General features: G+C 27.9%; 1 protein-coding gene and 1 long non-coding RNA gene across 10 annotated transcripts in view; one reads left to right on the plus strand and one right to left on the minus strand.

The window, feature by feature from the left end:
• Positions 1-24,534, minus strand: part of LOC141911269 (uncharacterized) — a 64,161-nt gene that overhangs the window by 38,838 nt on the left and 789 nt on the right. The gene's annotated exons all lie outside the window — the stretch shown is intronic.
• LOC141910909 (uncharacterized) lies at positions 1,558-7,463 on the plus strand. Of its 9 annotated transcripts, XR_012619936.1 has the most exons (5): positions 1,558-1,651; positions 3,700-3,804; positions 4,116-5,663; positions 5,755-6,033; positions 6,143-6,268. XR_012619936.1 is itself a non-coding variant. In XM_074801793.1 (4 exons), the coding sequence occupies exons 2-4, from the start codon at positions 3,760-3,762 to the stop codon at positions 6,292-6,294; spliced, it is 2,115 nt and encodes a 704-aa protein (XP_074657894.1). In that variant the 5' UTR covers positions 1,558-1,651; positions 3,700-3,759; the 3' UTR covers positions 6,295-7,462. The 9 variants fall into 9 exon arrangements, 8 of the variants coding, with proteins under 8 accessions (XP_074657894.1, XP_074657899.1, XP_074657898.1 ...); XM_074801793.1 differs by having other exon boundaries at positions 4,116-6,033; positions 6,143-7,462; XM_074801798.1 differs by lacking the exon at positions 5,755-6,033 and having other exon boundaries at positions 4,116-5,724; positions 6,143-7,462.

Genomic DNA, 24,534 nt, shown 5'->3' on the forward strand with positions numbered 1-24,534 from the left:
TTCGCTCAAAAAAGAACAATTTCTAATCCTAGTAGAAAATGAAACTTATCAATAACATTGATAACAACATAAAAGCAAATTTGTACCACAACAGTTATATACGGGAATAGAAAGACCCCAGAAAACTGAAACGCCATCTCGAGATGTACATAGCCCGGGATAGTTATAATAACCACCACGTACCGTAATATATGGCCACTCAACTGAACAATTTATGAATATAAGAACTCGCCGAGGCAAAAATTGAATAAAATGGCCACCAAATTAAAAAAGTGCAATACGCCTAAAAATGACGGAGATGAAAACCCAACCAAAATTCTATTTCGTCGAAACACGATATCTCCTAAAACGGCGTTAACGTACGCTGTTCTTAGCAGATTAAGAATGAATGCAGCGATCATAGATAACAGATCATTGACAGCGAAAATTTTGATAAGAAAATTTATACAAATCAGATTTAGATTGTCTTATAACTGCAGTACCAGCCTAAATATATTAACGCAAAATTTGTTTATCCATTAGTAATAGGGAATATCTTGTTTCAGATCAAAGGTCGAACGGTCGAGTTCATTAAAAACAAAACATTAAAAGTAATTTAAAACTATAATATATTTTCATAACCGTGTGCATTTTATATTAAAACTAAATATTTATTCTAAGATATCAATAATTTAAAAAGCATATTGTATTAAATCAATTGGTCGCTCCACTTCGCTACCGCTCCGCTCCGCGACCAATTGATTTATTTACAATACACACATTCATATAATCAAATATATTCGAATAATAATAATATTCAACTGAAATACACACGGTTATGAAAATATATTTTAGTTTTAAATTACTTTTAATATTTGTTATTAATGAACTCGGCCATTCAACCTTTAACCTGAAACAAGATATTCCCTATTACTCATAAGATATTCATATATATGAATAAGATATAAATTAATAACTTCTAAAATCAATTTTAATAAAAAATTTAGTATTAAAATGGAAGCAAATAAGTACTACTGTCCAACATGTAATATCAATATAGATAAATCCCAAAAAGCAAGACACAATAAAACTAAAACACATTTAGAGAATAAATTGAAACTAGAATATTTAGGGTTTCTGCTGCTTTCGCAGAAACCCTCTTGTAATTCTGTTGATTATTATTATTATTATTATTATTATTATTATTATTATTAATTTTCCCCTTTCCAGCCAAAAATTTTTCATAAAATGTAACTCCTCTCAGATTCGACTACTAGCAGCTTATAAACCTAATTTTCAATTATGAAAGAAATATAACTCAGCGCCTGACCATTTCCAATTTGCGTATTATATTTGATTATGAATTAATCCCGCGTAATTATTTGGTCTAAACAGGCAATAAGAATGTCGCAAGAATCATCATCCATTGATAAATGTACATCGTGAAAAGCCTGCAAATTACCCGACGACCTTGAGCTTCAAAATAAATCACGGATTCGGATTTATAAATCGGGGTTCGACCTACGACATCCATTCAATGTTTTCAGATTTCGGGCGCATGCGTCAATTTAGCTCAGACGCCATTTTCTTTATTTACAACGTGCGACGCCACTCTACGTTACTTGCATTTTTACGACTTTGTTGTGTGTTTCTGTGACCAATCTTCAGAGAGGTATGTATATATAACGGTTAGGCCTAATATGATGTATTTTTCCACGTAATCTGACGACTGGTATTAAAAGCCGACCGGAATTCGTCTTGATCCGCGCGTTGTGGTAGCAGTCGGGTCTGGTTGGTGTGAGATCGATATCGAATCCCGCATGACTTACACATAGAAGTAGCTTTTAAAAGGCCAAATTTGGGCTAGGTGTTAAGGTTGACCCAATGCGTATGATTTAATAATAGTGTTTGTGGTATGGGTAGAAAATATTTAGGCCTATATAGACAGCAGCTTAAATATTGAATAATGGGATTTGAATTGCACTAGTGTGTGTGTGTCTGTGTGCGAGAGCAGGGAGCACTCCATCTCCCTGACCCTGTGACTTATGATTAAGCCACCCGATTCTGCTGAATGCGAACAAGTCATCAGGTTTTCGTGAATGTGAATAAATACTATAAGAAGGGACTGCCAATTTTAATGAACACAGAAATATCTTAATTGAAATCGTATGTCAGCTAATTTCAAATTGAAGGCCTATTATACATAAATTACAGTACACTCCGCCCACTCATGTCAGACCATTTGGGAGTGTAAAAATGTATCCTGCTTTCTGGATCTGATTCAAGCTTAAGTCTACTGTTTGTATATTCAATCTACCTAGGCCCATAGGCCTAATTGTGCCTGCCTAATTATTGGGGAAATCGACAATGTCAGGTTCTTGAATTTCTCGACTGATGGCGCTAGTTAGAACTGGATATTGGTACCTAAATCTGCCATGTTCTAGTTTATTTGCAATAAAAATCTGGCCTCTCAATTTTTTAGTAGGCAGTAGTTATTTTACTGGATCTGGTCACTGACTTCTGAACGCTATTTTGCCAAATATTGTCTCTAAATTGGCTGATTTACTACGCACATGCGCAAAGAGGTGCGCGGCTTAGATAATTGGAAGGAAGTGTGGAGAACAGAGTTTACCCGGACCAGTGAATTACTAGCCTAGCGTCTTCCTATTAGATCACAGAGCTCATTGAAAACCATCCGAATGTTTTAGCTACATTTAGCCTCACCTAACCCTAACCCTATCCCTACTTGTGAAATCGAACCCTGTGGACCCTCTTCTCACCCTCTTGACACTAACCCTATCCAAACCCTTACCCTAAACCCAATAAAATGATTTAATTGTTACATAATAAATGGATTTGGCAAAATAGCGTTCAGAAGTCGGTGACCGGATCCAGGTTAAATATGCACTTCCTTTTTAGTAAGTGTATTTTACGTACATACATCATCACGTTTAATCCTTTAAGTATGATATCCTGGAAATCTGTTAGATTGGACAAAACGTTACTTCAACTGTCAAAAATTTTCCAAAAATCACAAATTTAGTGAAAAAAAATGCTCATTAAAAACTTGAAGCGAGAGATCTTTATTGCAAATCAACAAAACAAGGTGGATTTAGGTTCCAATTTCCGGTTCTGACTAGTGCCATCATACGAGTAATTCCAGAACTTGAATTTGTTGATATTTGTATTGGCATCATTCCTTTTCTAAAACGGAACCTGACGACCAATTATTCAATTTCCTATTTATTTATTTTTTTAAACAAGACTCATCATGCAGGTATTCCCCGCAACAACAGGTTTCAGAGGGAAGACCAGCCTTTTATTTTTGTTTCAACCCATCTTAAAATGAGCCACCAATCGGTAATCGGGCGAACCATAATAGTGTTCACTACCTGTTTTAATACTCGTCGTTGCACATTTGTTCAGGATACTACGTCTAGCCTATGTGGGTTATAGGGTTTATTCCAAAAGTTTGCAAACAAAATCCAGTTAATTTGTTTAGTTTTGGAGACATTTTTGATGCATTGTTTTCAACACATTTTATTCAATTTTCTTCCAATCTTGCCATCAACCAAACCCAGCGGAGCTATCACAGCTGACAGGCTGCTTGTTCAACACACCATACCTATTTGTAGCAGGTGTCACCTATTGTTTCGAAATTTTAGAGAAAGTTCCTACAGGCTGATTAATAATGCTGTGATAATGTTTCTTTTGTGATAGGTCACATACTTGATACTTGTTGATACTTGAAATAGGATATTGATCAGTACATTACTCATCATGCCTAAAAGGAAAAGAAGAGCTGGTAGCTTTCAGCCGAAGAAGGTAAGACCCTCTTGTCATAGGCAAATGTTAATCTTCTAGTAAGAAGTATGTAGGCCTTTTTTCCGAGTAAAAAATTCATTAAACTGTTCATCACATGTGTTAGCTGCGCAATATTTTGGTGCCTGATTTTGGTATTTTATCAGAAAAAACCATATCAGTAAATCATAAACCAGTTGCTTAGAGGGTGTGTAACTGACCAGTGTCGTATCATCCCTGGTTCTTGTTGAGATAATTATAAGCTATTGAATTGAATTGAACTCATTAGAAAATTCTACGAACGTATAGTGAATGAATTTTTTTTCTATTTTCAGAAGGTGGAGGTGGTTGGAGTTCCCTCAGCCCTAACTGGACAAAACAGAGAGATGAAAAAAGGATCAATGGAAAAAAATTATGAAAAATCTCAAGATGAAGACTACAGAAGAGTTGAAAATGAAATCTTAAATGAAAACCTAAAAAACGCTCAAAATGAAAACTTTAACGAAACGCAAAAAGAAAACTCTGATAACAATCAAAACAAGAAGTATGAAGTGAAAATCAATGAAAACTTTGAACCAAAAACTAATGAGAACTATGAATTGAATGCAAATGAAAAAGATGAAATGAAAATGACTGAAAAACATGGAATGAAAATGAATGAAAAATATGAAATGCATATGAATGGAAACTATGATTTGAAAACAAATGAAAAAAATGAAATGAAAATGACTGAAAAACATGAAATGAATATTAATGAGATCTATGATCAGACTATGAATCAAAATTGTGGAACTAATTCGAATGAAGATATGACAAAAAACAAAGTTGAGACAATTGAAGTGAAATCAGTTTTTTGTGACTTCAATCATGACAACTGTGATACGATTATGCATGACAACTATGATAAGACTAAACAAGGCAACTATGATAAGGCTATATATGGAATCTGTGAAAAGATTACACTTGACAACTGTGATAAGATTCAACATGATAACGCTGGTCACAATATACATGAAACCTCATCGAAAATGAAAGCTGACTCATCTATTCAACCAATTTCGAGTATGATTTCGTGTAGAGATTGTGATGGCAATTTTGGTAACAGTGAGTCATGTTTAAGTGCTGAGAATATGAGATGTTCATCAATTCATGGAAATTTCCACCAGGGTCATCCAAAATACGATATTCATTCAGGTAAGCAATGTGTAACAAATGCATTAGCTGCAATGATTCATGCATCAAATAAAGCTGTAATAAACTGGATGCCTCATGATATTGATTCAGTATTGAATATTGGAAATGATTTATACGCAACATTGACTAATATGAATACAATAACAAATATGTATTTATTGATCAGTGAGCTACCAACTGCTGTTGAGATTGGAAATTCCATTTATAATGTGACTGTTGGATCCCCTCAAGTTGCTATATCTGAATTATCTGATGAAATGAGAGCTGGAAATTTTGGAATTATCAGTGAACTACATGAATGTTTGCACAATAATCTGCTTAATTACGACACATGCTTTATAACATTTTCTGGAAATACATTTTGTGTTTTAAAACAGGATGACATGTACTGGATATTTGATTCACATTCGAGAGATGCATCAGGAATGATGACCGCTGATGGACATGCTGTATTAGTAAGGTACTCTTGTGTTAATTGTATTGTCAAACATTGTCAGAATCTTGCAGCTTCAATGAATCAGAGGCAACCAATACAGTATGAAATTACAGTGGCTTCTATCAACCATGAAATTGAAACTACTGTAGAGAATAGCATTATCGAAACAACGACTACATACTCTCCAAACTACCAACAAACAAGTAGTGAAGATGAACTGCCCTATACAAACCCAAAAGTAGATGAATGCGATGTAATTGTTACTAGTGAATCCGTGCAGCATGATGATTTAATTTACAACCCACTAGAAAAAGGTCAGTGCAAAACATTATGCTCTATTCTAGGTATTCATTGTCGACCCTCAACTCTCGGATATGAATGTATGCCCAAATATGATGGACAACTCTACTCTCCATGTAATACGCAGAAAATTAAAGGCGATGGAAGCTGTTTTTTTCGGGCAATTTCATATTCAATCTGTGGAACTGAGCAATATCATCGGGCTATACGCACCGAAGTTTTAAAGCACATGTGGCAGAATTCCGACAAATTCCAACCACATCTGAGAAATCCACAACTTACTATAAATGAGTATATTGATGAATCCCGTATGAAATATACAGGTACTTGGGTGACAGAGGTTGAAATTCTTGCAACAGCTGATTTACTGCATGCTGATATATATACATTTGTAGGCAATGGTTGGTTACGATTCGCTGGTTCTACTTTCAGTGCACCAAATCGTGTGTGAATTAAATGGCAACATTTATTTGAAAAATTGCAGAGGTGTACACTATGAAGTTGTGTCATGTGTGAAACAATCTGAGGAATGTATTTGCTCTTGGTGTGGCAAGCGACAAAATACTGAAAAAACTAATGAGTAAATACAGTTTATAAACTGTATTTACTCATTAGAAAATGAGGTTTTTAATGTTATCGCTTTTATGGTTATTCAGGCAGATTTGTTTATAGGGGAGTTGTGTGCTGGTGCAAATGTAGTAAATGTTTCGATTATCAGAGTCTCCTATTTGGATGGGTTTTGTAATGTTATAATATGATAATGTCACAAGTTGGTAATAGGTTTATGTTGTTTAATTCTGTCCACTTGTACACATTTGAATTTCGATGTTGTTTGCTTATCATGACACATGTGTAGGAGGTTATGGTACTGGGTTGTGTAAATGTGTATGGGAGGTTATAATATTTCGTTCTGTAGAGTCTCCTCTGCGAATATATGTCAGAGGGTGACGCGTATTAATGAAGCAGGGTGTTGTGTTGTGGTGTGTATGTAGTGTATGTTTTGATTTCGATATGTGGAAACATCTATGTGGATGTATATAGGAGGGTCAGGTGTGTTACAATAGTGGGGTTTTGTATATACAGGCATGTGTAGTTATGATTTTAATTTTATGTGACCTTTATGTGAATTCATTTATGAGTGACAGGGTTTATATTTTAGTGTTTTTGAAGATTGTGTGACAATAGTAAATGGGTAAATTGATGTACCTAGTTTCTAGGGAATGAAACAGTGTGTATTTGGAATTGATATGTTGTTAAGTAACAGTGGTATAAGCTGGGGAAAGTATGTAGATAGTTGTAATGGGGCATGAATGATATTTGACATTGTGATTGATATGTAGCAATGTAACAGTAAGATATGGTGGTGGATGTATATATCTAGCTGTCATGGGGATGAAGCAGTCACTGTGTGGAATGGATGTGTTGGAATGTAACAGCTATGTACAGTGTACAAAATGAGTATTATTTCATGCTGGGGGATATTGATGCGTTGTTGCCATAGGTTTTGATGTGATAACACTGTACATATATTACCACCATTAATATTACTAAACACATATGTACAGTCTTATGAATGATTATGTATGGAACTGTATGAAGGATTGTATTGAATATATAGGAAATGGTAATTGATCATGTAGCAATCATTTGTGGCGATGTATGTATTTTGTATTGTGCAGTGAGATAGTATTCAGAAATTTTTGTAATCAATGTTGTGGGATGAAATATAAATAAAAGGTGGATGGTATGATGATATGTGTTGTGTATAATTATTGTTTCCAAATTTGGTGCTTATCCCCATATGCTTGGCCAAGTTCTGATGTCATTTACTACATTGTCCCTGGCAAGGATTTGAGCTTGATGGCATGGCGACTGCCACAGTACAATGGGGTTCCTGCAGTGCTGCTGTGGCAATTGAGGATTCCACTCATAGCTAGTGACAATCCGCCAGGTTGCTAGTAAGTAGTTCGTCATTCGCCAGTGCGACATATGAAAGTTAGGCAGAAACCCGTTATCGCTGCTATGCAGCTATATTTACAGTTATATTCAGAACAGTTAACAAAGGCAAAGAAATTTATTGAATTATGGAATAATGATCCAAATAATGAACAATACGTTGAGGAATTTGATATAAAGGATCCGATGTTTATACTAGAACATGATTCTATTTGAACCTATATACATTCCATGTACAGAGCTATGGAATAAATCTATAAATTCACAGCTGTTACAGCCGTTACTATGACGCCGAGACTTATGACTCATTATTACAAACGTGCAGAGAACACTCTAGAACCGGAACCAGATGACGTGGCAAGACATGAACAGGCGCTGTAACATTGTGCTCAGGATATTCTATCTATCGAAACGAAATTAGGAGTTTATAGTTTACAATTCTAAATCTAAATGTAAGTACTGTTTGTTGTAGTTATTAGGGCTATTAAATATGAAACCTTTAGATATATTTAAGTGTTTTTAGTATATCCTTTAGATGGCTAGAGTTGCCGCTAATATCTTTTAGATTAATAAAACGCCATACGCATCAAGAAGTGATAGAGAAACTCAAGATACTCTTTCTGACTGAGGAATCCACAGCAATGGATATCAAACCAATAGAAATTAGCACAAGAAACACAAGAATCGCCAAAAGATCGACGAAGAAACTATATAAGAATTTCAAAAACATTAAGACTCCAATGATTAAGTTTAACATTTGTTGTTTTAGTTAAATATTTACCAGCAATTGAAAAAGTGTTTGTAATTATAAATTGTATTTATAGAAATCAAATGATGTATTGGAAGAAACGACTGAACAACTTGTATAATGTATTGTGTAAATCTGTTTGGTGAATTTTTATGTTCAGTCGTTTCTATTATGATTAGCGCATGCGCATTAAGCAAAACCGGCCATAAATGGCCGCATGTGACCGACACATGTAACGCATGTGACGCGGACATGAACGCGTTTGAATTTTCTATGTTCAGTTGTTTCTATTTTACAGAATGAATATATAATTATGATTAGCGCATGTGTATTAAGCAAAAGCGGACATCAATGGCCGCATGTGGCGCATGTAACGCATGTGACGAGGACATGAATGCGTTTGAATTTTCTATGTTCAGTTGTTTCTATTTGCATAATGAATATATAATTATGATTAACACATGTGCATTAAGCAAAACCGGCCATAAATGGCCGCATGTGACGCATGTAACGCATGTGTTGTTTCTATTTTACAGAATTTATAGAATGAATATATAATTATGATTAACGCATGCGCATTAAGCAAAAACGCTCCTGTATGCCCGCATGTGACGCGGATATTGTAACTGGTATTATTTAGATATCAAGGAATCGAAACAACTTATCAAAAGCAGCGAGGAATGAAAAAGGATGACGTTGGTCGAAGAAATGGAAGAGGATTCTAAAATATTAACCAATTTAGTTAAAAAATATGTATAATAAATGGAACCAGAACAACCACAAACTATAAATATTACAAATAACACTGGTGGTGTTATAAATATATATTACAAGAAGTGTTCTAAGTGTGAATTAGATAAATTAGCTTTAACAGAATTTAGTAAGCGTAAGATTAGCAAAGATGGTTTTCAATATTGTTGTAAAACTTGTTTTAAACTATATATTAAACAATATCGAGAAGATAATATAAAACATTATAATTATTATATGGCAGAATATATGAGAGAAAGATATCAAACAGATCTTAATTTTAGATTAAAACAATGTTTAAGATCTAGATTAACACAATTATTCAACAAAGAAACACATTCAGAAACACTATCTAATTTATTGGGTTGTTCAGATGAATTTCTCAAATCATGGATTATATTTCAATTCGATGATAAAATGAATATAGTTAATTATGGGGATTATTACCATATTGATCACGTGTTACCAATATCTAAATTTAACATGAATGATGAATACAATAAAAAACTTATTTGGAATTGGAAGAATTTAAGACCTTTAGAAATGAAGGAAAACATAATTAAATCAAATAAACTAGATTTACAGTTATATTTAGAACAGTTAACAAAGGCAAAGAAATTTATTGATCAATGGAACAATGATCCAAATAATGAACAATACGTTGAGTCTTTAATGAGTGGTTAAAGAATAATAGATTTTAAATAAAAAGTATTAAAAATTACATAACTTCAACTAGCTAGTGAATTCTATTATGTTTTTAATATTTTCTTTTCAAAAAAGAATACTTTATATGACAAATAAAAAATACTAAAAAAACAATAACTAATACTAGAATTCTTTAGCTTTAACTAGCTAGTATCATTTTATAATACTTATAATATTTTTCTTATTAAATTTCTCTAATATAAATGTCAAAGAAATCGAGTAAGAATATTATTGATATTGAAAAAACATTAGATGATTTGGGTATTAGTGATAATAAGGACCCAGTTGTTTCTAATTCTATTCAAGTTAATTGTAATATAGATTATGAATACTATTTATATTGTAAGCATCATCTCGAATTATTAATTGCTGGCGGGAAATCTAAGGATTTCTTGGGAAAAATAATAACTTTTCAAGAATTAGATGCTATGAAACCACATAAAGTGATAAAATATTTTAAGATTTATGAAGAGGCAAGATTAGCCCGAATAAATGATTCTATTTCAGATGGTATTGTCAAATGTTATTCTAAGTTATGTAACCAGTTAATACCAATTAATGATGAAAATAAATTATATAGTGATTTGAAAAATGACTACTTAGTTATGACTGAATTACAAAAATGGGTTGGATATGCTTCATTTCAATTAGGATCGGTTATGATATTAATTTCTACTGGTGTCATAACATTTTCGAACATCAAGCCTATGGAATATAAATCAGGTAAGAACGAAACAGATGTACTACAACCAAACGTCGAAACAGAAAATGAATCAGAACAAAAATTAACTAAAATAAATGAGTGATGGAGTTAAGAAAAAGGCTAGATCCGAGAAACAAATTAAATGGGCAAGAGAATTAGGTAAAAATCTTCAGAATTAAAAAAAAGCTAAGAAAAAGAAATTAACTGATATAAATGAATCACCTGATATTGATTCAAATAATAATCCATCTGATTCTTCTAATAGTGGAAGAAATAATTACTTATATATTACAATTGGGTTAATCACAATTATTATATTCTCCGGTGTAATATATAAATCAAAATTCAAATCTGATGATAACAATAATGATTCCAATGACAACAAACCTATCATACCAAATAAGTCAAATGATAAAGTCATTGAAAATAAACCAAGATTAATATTAATGGATTAAAATAAGATGAAAAAAGAACAATATTTAAGAGAGTTATATTATAACCCAGAAAGTGAAGTATCATATTCTAACGTTACAGAATTATGGAATAAAATTAAATCTGATAATGGTGGTATAAAATATAGTGAATTAAAATCATGGTAACAAAATCAACCAACATATCAAATCCACAAGAAAATGGATAAAACTTATTTAACAAGAAAAGTTACGGTTTCATGTATCGATCAACAATGGCAAGCAGATTTAATTGACATGAAGAACTTAGAAGAATACAACAAAGGATATTTCTGGATACTGAATGTTATAGACATATTCAGTAGATACGCATGGTCAAATCCAATCAAAAATAAAACTGGTATAGAAGTGACAAATGCTTTTAAATCAATATTTAAAGAAGCTATTCCAGATAAGATACAATTTGATGAAGGTAAAGAATTTTATAACAAACATTTTAAAAAACTATTATCTAACGATGTAGATTATTTTTCAACACATTCAGATAAAAAAGCATCTATTATAGAAAGATTTAATAAAACATTGAAAACTAGAATGTGGAAATATTTTACTGCTAATGAAACATATATTTATATCGATGAGTCTATAAATATATTAGATGATTTAGTGAAAGGTTATAATAATTCTAAACATAGTTCTATAAATATGAAACCTATACAAGCTAGAAAAGAAGATAATTCGGAAATAGTTTGGAATAATTTATATGGAGCGTTTGTTACGCATGATTTTGGTGAACCAAAATTTAAAATTGGACAACACGTAAGAATATCTACATATAGAAAAACATTTTATAAAGGTTATACCCCAAATTTTACAGAAGAAATATTCAAGATTAAAAAGATAATATTAACTAAACCATTTGTTTTTAAATTAGAAGATCTAAAAGATGAAGAAATATTAGGTTATTTCTATGAACAAGAATTATCACTTGTACCAAACCCAGATGAAATAGAATACAAAATAGAAAAAGTATTGAAAACAAAAACTCTTAAAGGAAAAAAGTATTCTTTGTGGAAATATAAAGGATATGATGATAAATTTAATGAATGGATTTTATCTAGTAAAATTAAAAGAATAAATAAATAAAGATTTATTTATATTTGAACCGCATAATATGTTAGTTACTGGAGTAACAAATTGTGGTAAAACACATTTCATATTAGATTTGTTAGAAACTATTTATAAGAATCATTTTGATAATATAATATTATTCTGTCCTACTTATGAAATGAATAAAACATATAATAGAGATATAGTTAAAATAAAAAAGTTTATTATATTAGATCCTAAAACAGTAAAAGAAAATTTAGATAATTGTATAAAAATAGCAATTGATACTTATAAAGGATCAAATACATTATTCATTGTAGATGATTGCGCAAATTTACATGATTCAAAAGTGAGAGAAAGTGAGTTATGTTATTTAGCTTTCTCTGGGAGACATTTCGGGATAACAACATGGGTTTTAAATCAAAAATATAATTCAATTGTTAAAGACTTTAGGGAGAATATAAGATTTTTAGTTTTATTTTATAACAAAGATAGAAAATCTATGCAAAAATCATTGGAAGAAAATCAAATTATACCTACTGAATTACATGATGAATATATGAATAAATTAAAGAATAATAAAGGTTCAAAATTATTACTGAGACTACAATTTCCCTATGAATATAAATTTATAAAATAACTATTTATATAACTATGTATTAGATACCCTATTAGATACCCTATTACCTGATACCCTATTAGATACCCTAATACCTGATACCTTGTTAGATACCTTAAATACTTAAAACCCCTTTTTTATTTACTATTATTTTATACAATTTTCAACCTTTATTATTATTTGAGTGTTAGATAATCAATTTCTGAATCACTTTCACTATCAGACCCTAACAATTTATTCAAATTCTCTACCGTATCTTCTTCTAATTCTTTATTATTTTTATACTTATTTTTCACCTTTTTTACCGAATCATCAATAGTTGTTTCATTGTTATGCTTATTCATCCAATCAAATTTATCATTATTTTCTACTTTATGTTTCAGAGAATCTTTATTAGTGTTTGCTCCTAATATTTCATTTACAGTGTTTGATCCTAATATTTCATTAGCATCGGTTAAATCTAATTCATTTTTATTAGGTGTTGCTAATAAAAATCTTCATATAATTCTTTACCATTTACTTTTATATTTGAAACAAATTTTGTAACATATCTAAATGGGTGTTCTATAAATTCTTTTAAACCAACACGTTCTATTACATTAGTAATATGTGAATTTGTATTCATATGTTTGTTCCAATTTGATGGAGCGTTTGAAAATTCACCTTTACAATAATCACAATAATTTCTATTTTTACTAACATTTAGTATTATTGCATTATTATATGTAGTAGGTATTACATTATTAGATGTAGTAGGTATTACATTATTAGATGTAGTAGGTATTACATTATTAGATGTAGTAGGTATTATATTATTAGATGTAGTAGGTATTACTGTAGTAGGTATTACTGTAGTAGGTATTACATTATTATCAATTACATTACTTAAATTATCAACAACTTCACTTTTATTATAATCGATTTCTATTAGTTTAGTTTTATAATTTTTGAAAATAGGATCAAATATCAAAGCTATATTACAAGGTATTACATGATATAAACCATCATTATTTTCATGTGTATCGATGTATGGAATATGTTTATATACTTTACCTCCTTCCATTTAATATAAGATTTTTTATTAAAGTTAAAATTTTAATATTTCATAACACTTAATACATAACACTATTTAATTGAGAATTTACAATATTTAATTGCGCGTCAGATATAATATAAATGTGCATTTTGAAATTTAGACTTCCTTTTTTCTTTGTCATGAATAATTGTATTCCATCTTTAGTGTTTTGTAATTTTTTTCCAGAACCATGTAATGAATTATCTTCTGTTGTTCTAAAATCTAACCATAATGCATATCTATTACCGGTATAATAATCAATTTGATTAATGTTACAATTCTCAGATGATTTCACTTTTTCATTCATAAAATGTTTTCTAATTTCTGGCCATTGATCTATCATTCTCATTCCTTGACAAAATATTTTATTTGCTATTCCTTCGATAGTTATTTCTACTTTTGTTATTTCAGGACTATAATACTTATCAACCTGTATTGCACCATTAGAGTATGCTGCAATAGTAAAAAATATTAATATACCTTTAATAGATCTTCTTGGGAAGTTAATATTCTCATTAATAATTTCATCATTTGCATTAATAGTTACAGTTTTAAATTTATCAATATAATCATATAATAATGAAAATCCTTGATTGTATTGAGTTTGAATTATGCTTGCAATATTTTCATCAGTTACTGTATCATATTCTAAATATATATTCGATAATTTATAACTCATATCTTTAACAACGCTAGATAATACAATTTCATTTACCGGAGCAAATGTTATTTCGAATATAACGTCTTCTTGAATTGCATATTTATATAAAGGTGCATTGTTATTTATCAATTCAAAGTCTAATGGAATTTTATATTTGCTTCCATAAATATTTTTTATCAAATTATCTGCGGTACGAGTTACTATTGCGTCATTAGCTCCTGATCTTAATTTATTTTGGTTTTCTGATTGGATTCCTTGAAATATCATATTAATTCTATTTTCTTTAGTTAACCATAAATCTTTATAATGCATAAATAGATTATAATCATCTAATGAGAAAACTGTTTCTGGACCAATCTTTATAGTTAATTTTTTAATCAAATATCTTCCAACATTATCAACAACATAATTATTATCATGACCAGTTACTTTTATATCGGCAGATAAATAAATACTATTTGGAACGTAAAAAGTATTTTGTGTTAATCGAGGAATTCTAACATATAAAGTTTCATCGGGATTAATATTAGAAGGATTATGAGTAATTATATGATGTGATCTTTCTGCTTTAATAGCATTAGATATTCTAGAAATCTTAGAAGGACTTATATAACTCCCACTCATTTATTTAACAAAAAAATTAATTATTTATTTTTTATCATGTTTACTAACCCAAAAATAATAGCACTTACAACTGTAATTAAAAATAAAATAATATGTTCAGCAGCAAAGTTAATAATGTTTCCTGCAGATTTCAATATAAAACCAACAATTGACGCAATAATTCCTGGTAAAGCTGCAGCAGATTTTTTAGATAGTTCCCATAAATATTTTGCTAATTTCTTTAAACCATCCTTAACTTTATCTTGTATAGAATTATTATCTGAGGGTTTATCCGGTTTATTGAGAGTAGGAGTAGGAGTAGATTTTAAAGCATTTGATATTGCTAAACCGATTGTTGTAAATAACATAGTTACAGCTGTTAGAATTGAAAGAATTGTTATTCCTTCTAACTTAAATAATAATCTTATTCTATCTTTCAATGATAGTTTAGAATCTGATTTTATTATTAAATCTTTAAAAATAACTTTTAATTTTTTAATATGATTAAGATCATATGATTTTAATAATGTATCTCTTTCTTCTTTCTGTAATTTTATGTTATATTCTAAATCATCTATTTCTTTTTCTAAAGCTAACTTTCTGCTTTCATAATCAGCTTCCTCTATTACTTGAAGATTTTTATCTAATTTTAATTGTTCTAATTTTTCATTTGCAATAGCTAATTCTTTTTCTAACATGGTTATTTTAGAAAATCTCATATTGATATTAGCATTTACATCGGCTGATTCTTGTATACCTTTAATTTCTCTACGTGTTTGTTCAGGAAATGCTTCTAATTCTTCATCAGTTAATTTAAGTAATCCTTTTTCTAGTAAAGATTGTATTCGATTTATTCCAGTTTTAGTACCGGGTGTATCTAAAACACTAATCATATCTTCTTCAAATGAATTCATTGTATCCAGTAAGTTATCTAAACGTTTTCCTAATTGTAATTGACTTGAATCATTATCAATTTGTTGAATATCTCTTCTCGATGTTTCGGGTGTTGAAGATCTTAATTTATCTAATCGATTTGCAAAATCTTCATCAGTTTCTGGATCAATAAAAGTAGGATTTGGATTTGGATTTTTAAATGGTGAATATTTGTTTATATCAATGTTAGGAATTGGTTCTTCTTCATTTATTCTATCGATTGCATTCCATATAATTCTGAGAAATTCTGTGCCACCTTTTGAATGTTCAATTGTAGATCTTGCTAACATTACAGGTGCATACATATTTTCTTGTCCCATTCTAGATAATCTTAATTTTACATTTTCACCATTTATTTCAAGATTATAATACCACACATCATTTTTAAATTCTAAATTATTCATGAAAAATGGGTCATCTTTAAAAAATTTTTCTACAACACCTTCTGAACCAATTTCATCTATTACATCTTTTGGCAATATTTCGTTTACAACTACACCTGTTATTTTAATTTTGATTTCATTTAAATTTTCACGTAATTCGGAATTAATTACATCATAATCATCATCTTCACCTAAATTAGTATTATATCCTGGCTCATTACCATCATTAAAACTTGTTTCACTAAAATCAGGTTGTTGTTCATCAGTTATACCGGGGGTGTCACCAAAAGGATCCAATGGAATATCTTCCCAACCTTCTGCCATTTACATAATAAAAAAATTAAAATTTAAAATATAATATTCCTCCGATTACAATTCCTATACAAGTTATAGCTAATTTAGCATTTTCATGGGATTTATTATCATCATTTAGTTTAATTATATCATGTTGAATATTATCAGTTTTTATATTTTCTGATGTATTGTAATCTTTTATTTTAGAATCATTATTTAATTTAATATTTTCAGTTTTAGTTTCTGTTGATTGAATTTGTTTTTTATTTTTTTTCACCTTCCATTAATTTTGGAGCAGTAATAATCTTTTTATTTATATCATTCAATCCAAATGAATTATTTATTGTTGCAGTTTTAATTAGATTATTATAACCAATTATATTTCCCATCTTTAATACTAAATCATTAGAAATAATAAATAGATTAGGGCCTATACAATAATTTAATCTAATATGTGATTTATCTAAATAATTTTGATATCTTGCAATGTTTTCCGGAATCGATCTATTTTTATCATTATGAATTGAATCTTCAAATAATACTTTGAATTGTTTTTGTGTATCAAATGATGTATTTAAATTTCCAATTATTGGGGATCTTGTTTCAACTTGCGCGCCTAAAATACATATCAAATAAGTTCTAATTGATTGATTTATTCTTTGTATTCCAGCTTTAGTAAAACCTTCACTATTTTCTAAAATAAAATTAACCCAACCATCATTATTTTGTTGTTGTTTGATATAAATATAATATTTTGGTATTTCATTCCATTTAAACGTTTTTGAGTTTGTATTTTTTATTTCTTTTCTATATTCTTAAGTATAAGGGACATAAAAACCTCCGATTGGAAATGATGAATTATTCGTTGCATCCAAAGCTTTCTCTACTTTAGATAAATCTCCCCCTGTAATTGTTCCCATCTTTGATCTAAAATCAGAATTGTTTATATCTATATTAAATTCATTTCATATTTTATAATACTTTGATAAATTAATGTTATTATCTAATTCTTTAAAATATCTAGACCCTGGTAAAGGACACTCTAATTCATTTAATATTAATCTTATTTGAAAGTATGTATGAAATCTAAAGAGTGATAATATTAATGGTAAACTTGGTTTATTTAAATGATCATTCCAACTTATTCCGCATCCTGTTGTTGCGCAATAAACAGCAAAATTTAATTGGTTTTGCCAGAATTGCATATTTGATTTTAACATCCATAATTTTGCTTTACTTAATTCTTTTTCAAAATTAATTTCATAAACATTGAATATATTTTCCATCTTTACATGAAAATTATTACTTTCAGTAAAATAAATATATAAATCAATTAATGAATTTAAAACTTCATTTCTATATGTAATATCTTTATTAAAATCTATTGCTGGAATATTATATTTAATTGATTTATTATATTGGAAAGCTTTTGGAAACTATCTGCCATTTATATAACTAAAAAATTAATAATTTATTAATTCTTTTAATAATTTATCTTGTTCCTCAACTGTTATATGGCCATTTAAACTTATTATATAATCTAGTGTATTCTTTAATTTATAAATTTCTTTTATATTAGTTTTAATTTTTTTTTTAATACTTTTTATATTTAATTTTGAACTTATACCAGTTAAAACACTTGATGATAATCCTAACACACCAATTGATATAGCTAAAGGTGTTAATGGACTGAATATTGCTAGAAATGTTATTACAGAACTAATTGTAACCGAACCAATTATAATCAAATAATATATAATTTTACTTTTTGAATATTTTTTCTTTTTTATCTTTAAGTCACTTTCAAATTCTAATATTTGTTTTTCTAAATATATTTTTAATTTAGTTTTATTTATATCATGAGGAATAATATCAATATTATCAACTTTATCTTCTATTTATTTAGCAAAAAAAATTACTAATTAGTAAACTTATAAGCAACAAATATAACAATAACTGTTCCACCTAAAATCCAAATTATTTCATATTTCTTCTGTTCGTTACTTGGGGTATAATAATCTGATAATTTAGGTTTGTATAGATGTAATTTTTCTTTATTGGTTACCGCGTTATATAAACTCATTGCATCATCAACTGATTGAAAATCTCTATGTGAAATATTGTGATAAGTTAATTCTTTATTGATATAATCCATATAGTTTTGTCTCTTTTCTCTATATTCTTCTGCAGCTTTATTGTATTCCTCTGATGCTAAGTTATGTCTTTTTTGTTCTGATAATGAACCATTTTCAATTTCCTTCCATCAATTTTCTTGAATAAATAACTACCACCAGTAAATGCCAAAGCGTTAACAATTGCCGATCCTATAATAGTTACAGCAGCAGAAGCCATTTATTTAGTAAAATAATTACGCATTTATATGGGAGGAATATATTTTTGTTTTTCTAAATAATCAATAGTTAAATTAGATAAAGTAACTGCTAATGTTAATTTTAAAATATCATTTATATCAAATCTATCAACATTAACACTTCCCATTTTGAATACTTTTTTTAATACCATTGAATAACCAACAGTTCCAACTGATAGTAATGCTCCATTATATAATCCAGTTATTATCCACTTATTATCACTCATTTATTTATAAAAAAATTACTATCATCAAAATATTTAGTTAACTTATTTATGATAAAATCAACATTTATTTCATTACTACTTTTATGATTATCATATATTTTTGTTAATATGTTTTTAATATCATCAATAATTCCATCTTCATTTTATTCATAATATTCTAAAGGTGATTTAATTAAATCAATTACTTTTTTTATATCATAATTTTCTTTATTAATCATTGATGCATTGTTAAATGATTTACTTTTTATATCAGTAATTACATCATTTAGTTTAATTCTTATTTCTTTACCATGTTTAAAATCAAACCCAAAACATATACTCGGTCCAACAGTTATATTCATTTATATTGTGAAAAAATTACTCTCTACATCTTATAACTAATTCATAAATTACAGGAAAGTTATTCAAATCAATTAAATATCCATTGTGATTTCTTATTTCTAATCTTAAATTATTAAAACGAGGAATGCATGGTTTGAAATCACATTCTGTTAAATTATAATTTATTTGCATTCCAAATTCTTTAACATTCTTCAATGGTAAAATGTTTAATAAACCAGAATTACAAGTTATATCTTTAGTTGCTTCGAAAGTTTGTGTAGGCTCGATTAAATTGCAATAAATATAAAAGTGTGTAAAAGGTATTATATTTGAATTACCATCTACGTTTCCTGTAACAGTATCTGGTGCAATTCCTAACAGTTTAGCTATAGGTTTTTTTACCATAAATGCATGTTGACTTTCATCATGTAACTTTATTTTAATTTTATTTGTGCTATCACTTTTTATAAATCTAATTATAAATTTATCTTCACTTCTAATTTTCAACCGTGCTCTTCTATTAATTTCTTGAGCTAATGTTTCTAAATTATATAATCCTGGTTTTAAAATTAGATGAAACCATTTATCTACATTTCTGATATGAATTAAAACAGTATTATCTTCAATAGTTTTATTCGTAATATTATAAAAAGAATTACATAAACTTATATTAACTAATTTTAAATCAACACAATTCTTAAATTCTCTATCTAATTGTACTAGTAAATTATGTGATTTATAATTAGTAAGTCTTCTAGAATCAACAAATATTCTGTATTTTTTTAATTCTACCATTTATTTTACATATTTTCTTATTCGAAATCTATTTCATGGTGCCCTTTTTCATTCTTACCTTTGTATACGAAATAGAAATCTCCAGAACATAATTCTTCTAAATCTTCACTTGATAATCTATGAAATCTATCTGGTAAATATGTTCTGAATTTAATCGTATTTCCTTTTAATCCTTCATATTCTAAGTGTATAACTAATTTATCTCCATATTTGTTAGTAACTGTATCAATATTTGTAATTAGATATTTCTTATGGATTATCAATTCTGTTAACTTCTTAAATTTATAATCTACAGATTTTACATTTGTTATATCTTTAATTCTATCTAGAAATAATTTGTTGTTCTCACTGTGCGCTTGTTTACTCTCCCTTTTAATAACATATTTTTATTAAAATTTGATTAAAACGTTAGAATTCTTTTCATTATCTCGTTCTCTTTTGTTTCTTCTCTTTTAAATTTTAAGTATTCATCTAAATTACAACCATAAGCAACTGTATGAATTCCATCATCTAAAATATATCTTTTATCATCAAATGGGTTTAGACTTATCTTTTCAATTTCTTCAATAAACATTTCATGATCTTCAGATCTTAAACATCTCATTTTATGTTTTCTAACTTCTTCATTGAATATACAATTGATGTAATCTTTGAAATGAATATTCTTTTCTACTACATTTTTGGTTATTCCTTTTAACTTTTTAGCTTCATGTTCTTTAGTTTTATATGAATACATTTTAGATCTAATACCGATGAATTCAATCATTTCTTCACCACCTAATTCATCTTTGAATTTACCAGGAACTTTTTTATTATCATTGCTAAACAATTCATGATCTTTAGGATAATTACTGAAATCAAAATGATGTTTTAATGTTTTTAAATCATCAGTTATGTTATCAGTTTTTATCTTTAATATGTAACTGTCAGTATCAAAATATAATATTTCTATATGTTTTTCTCCAAAAAGTGGTTGTAATATATTATAATAGAATTCATACATTAGTAATTTTGATAATTCTAAAACTGAAGCGCCAACATAGATTGGTTTATTAAATTTCATTGATGTTCTTCTCATTTTAACTGCAGCTAAATTTTCATCAAATATTCTGTTACCAATGAACTTAGGATATGTTTGTAAATGCCTTCTCCTTTTACCATTACTAACTAACTCAATATCATTTCTATTTCTAATATTTTCACAAGTCTTACCATAGAAAGCATTATTCATTAACTTGAATAAATCTTTCTCAAAATCAGTTTTAGCTTCAGTTCTCTGTTTGGTGTTAAAATCTATATATTTTTCTAACCACTTAGATTGTCTAAATGAAATATATCTATGTACTTTTTTTTAGAACCATTCCTTGTTTTAGATAAAACTTTAACATTCTATAATGTACTACATAATTATATTTATCTTCCTGAGTTACCATTAACTTTTCTGTATGAATATGATTTTCGGGTTTAATTCTTTTTTGGTAATTTGATAATTCTTCATGAGTTACAGTTTTATGTTCGGGGCAGTATGCTAGATTTGTTGGTATTTTAAGTTGGTATTTTATCTTTTGATCTATTTGAATTTAATCTTTCTATTTCATTATTGATTTCTTCTATTTTATGACATAACTGTTTGATAAATAAATGTGCATCATATCCTGATAGATTATGAAATATAACTGGTACAAAGTTAATTTTCTTAGCTTGTAAGTTACAATTCTCATGTGCAGCGCCTCTAAACTTTCCATTCAAATGATCATGGTCTCTTACTTTTTTATCTTTATAATTAAATATCTTTTCACAATAATAACATTTACCTGCAAACTCAAATGCTTCTTTATCTTCTTCTGTCATTATAATTTCTATATTTTTATTCAATAATTTACTAAATCTTATTTCATATTCAATTAATAAGTCACAAAAATGATTGATAACATTTTCATTTCTATAATGAAAATATTCACTTTCAATTAGTTCTGGATAATCAGATTTAATATATAACCCGAAAGCTGCAGCTGATTGATGAATCTTTTTAATAGTATTTGTTTTTGGTGGTTTATCTGAAAAATCATTTTCATTAGAATTTAATTTCTTTCTTTTATAATATATTTCTTTTCTATCTTGATCAGTTAATTCTTTATTTAATGATTCAAAATCTCCATATATAACAAATGGAACTTTATTTTTGTAATCATATTTTTTGAATTCTAATATTTTATCCTCTTCATTTGGTAAAACTAATTTACAATAATCATGATTTTCACATAATTGTTTATGATTTAATAATGCACTTTCATTACTGAATCTATGTAAAAATTTTCTACATAGATATATTTTATTATCAAAATCATTTTCTGATTTAAAAAATAAATCAATTCTTTTAATCCACATATAATGATTCTCATAATATAGTATATCTATAACATCATTTGAATCATAATCTTTTGATAGATATAAAGGTTCAAATGTATAATGTTTTATGTTGTTACCTTTTGTATTTGGTAATTTGATTAAATCAAATACATTTATTCTTAAATTATTATCTCTTTCTATTTTTGGGATGTTTTTAATTCTAACAGGATACTTATCTATCTTATAATTATTTTCAAATTGTTTATAATGAGTTAATCTACAAATATTATAAGTTGCAGGATGTAAACAACTTATAATTGTCCATAGAAAACATTTATCATCTTCATTTTGTACATTTGTTACAGCATTAGTTTTAAATGGTAGTTTAATATAACTCGATGCTTTAATATCTTGTTCTTTATAATATGATACATTATTTTCATCAATTGGTTTTGATTTAGTTAACTTATTATATTTTGTGTTATAAACATGTAAAGTCATAAATATTATTTCATCAAATATTAAACCAGATCCTTCAAAATATTTCTCTTCTATTTTAGTTTTTACTTCATTATAACATTTATCTAATTTATCATCTATATGTTGTTTTGAAATAATATGTTGTGAATGAGAATTTATATTACATATTGGTTTATCTTCAGATCTTATAAACTTTACTTTAGAACATATACTAATTTTAGGGTATTCACCATCAGTTATTATTTTTATAATATTTTTCATATTTTCTAAATGTTTTTTATTTTCTTCTAATGTTTTTCCTTTATGAAATTTAAACTCAATAGCTGCTGGACCAATATCACTTTTTAATGCTTCGGTTATCTCTATATCTTTTTTATTATCTAATGAATTAATATAATTTCTTACATCTTCCATGTATGGTCTTTTATTGTTTAATTTATTTCTTATTCTTTTAATTGTCTTATGTTTCTTATCGTTATCATTATCAAAATAATCCTCACCTAAAATATCATTATTCATATTTCTAATATGACTTTTAGATTTTAAATGTTCTTTAAAATATCTTTTATCACTGAATGATTGATTACATGTATCACATTTGTATGTTTCTTTTTAATTCTTTAATTCATCTAATTTAGATTCTAATATATCATCTTTATATTCTAGTTTCAATTTATTCTCTAAATGTGTTTTAGTTTTATTGTGTCTTGCTTTTTGGGATTAATTTATATTGATATTACATGTTGGACAGTAGTACTTATTTGCTTCCATTTTAATACTAAATTTTTTATGAAAATTGATTTTAGAAGTTATTCATTTATATCTTATTCATATATATGAATATTTTAAGAGTAATAGGGAATATCTTGTTTCAGGTTAAAGGTTGAATGGTCGAGTTCATTAATAACAAATATTAAAAGTAATTTAAAACTATAATATATTTTCATAACCGTGTGTATTTCAGTTGAATATTATTATTATTATTTGAATATATTTGATTATATGAATGTGTGTATTGTAAATAAATCAATTGGTCGCGGAGCGGGGCGGCAGCGAAGTGGAGCGACCAATTGATTTAATACAATATGCTTTTTAAATTATTGATATCTTAGAATAAATATTTAGTTTTAATATAAAATGCACACGGTTATGAAAATATATTATGGTTTTAAATTACTTTTAATGTTTTGTTTTTAATGAACTCGACCGTTCGACCTTTGATCTGAAACAAGATATTCCCTATTACTTCCATTGAATTAGTTCAAATCTGAACACCAGGCGAGTCGTTGTCAATGCAGTACTTTTATCATATCGAACATTTTATGCGACTT

The sequence above is a fragment of the Tubulanus polymorphus genome, chromosome 9 (assembly GCF_964204645.1).
Source record: "Tubulanus polymorphus chromosome 9, tnTubPoly1.2, whole genome shotgun sequence".
Lineage (NCBI taxonomy): Eukaryota > Metazoa > Nemertea > Palaeonemertea > Tubulaniformes > Tubulanidae > Tubulanus > Tubulanus polymorphus.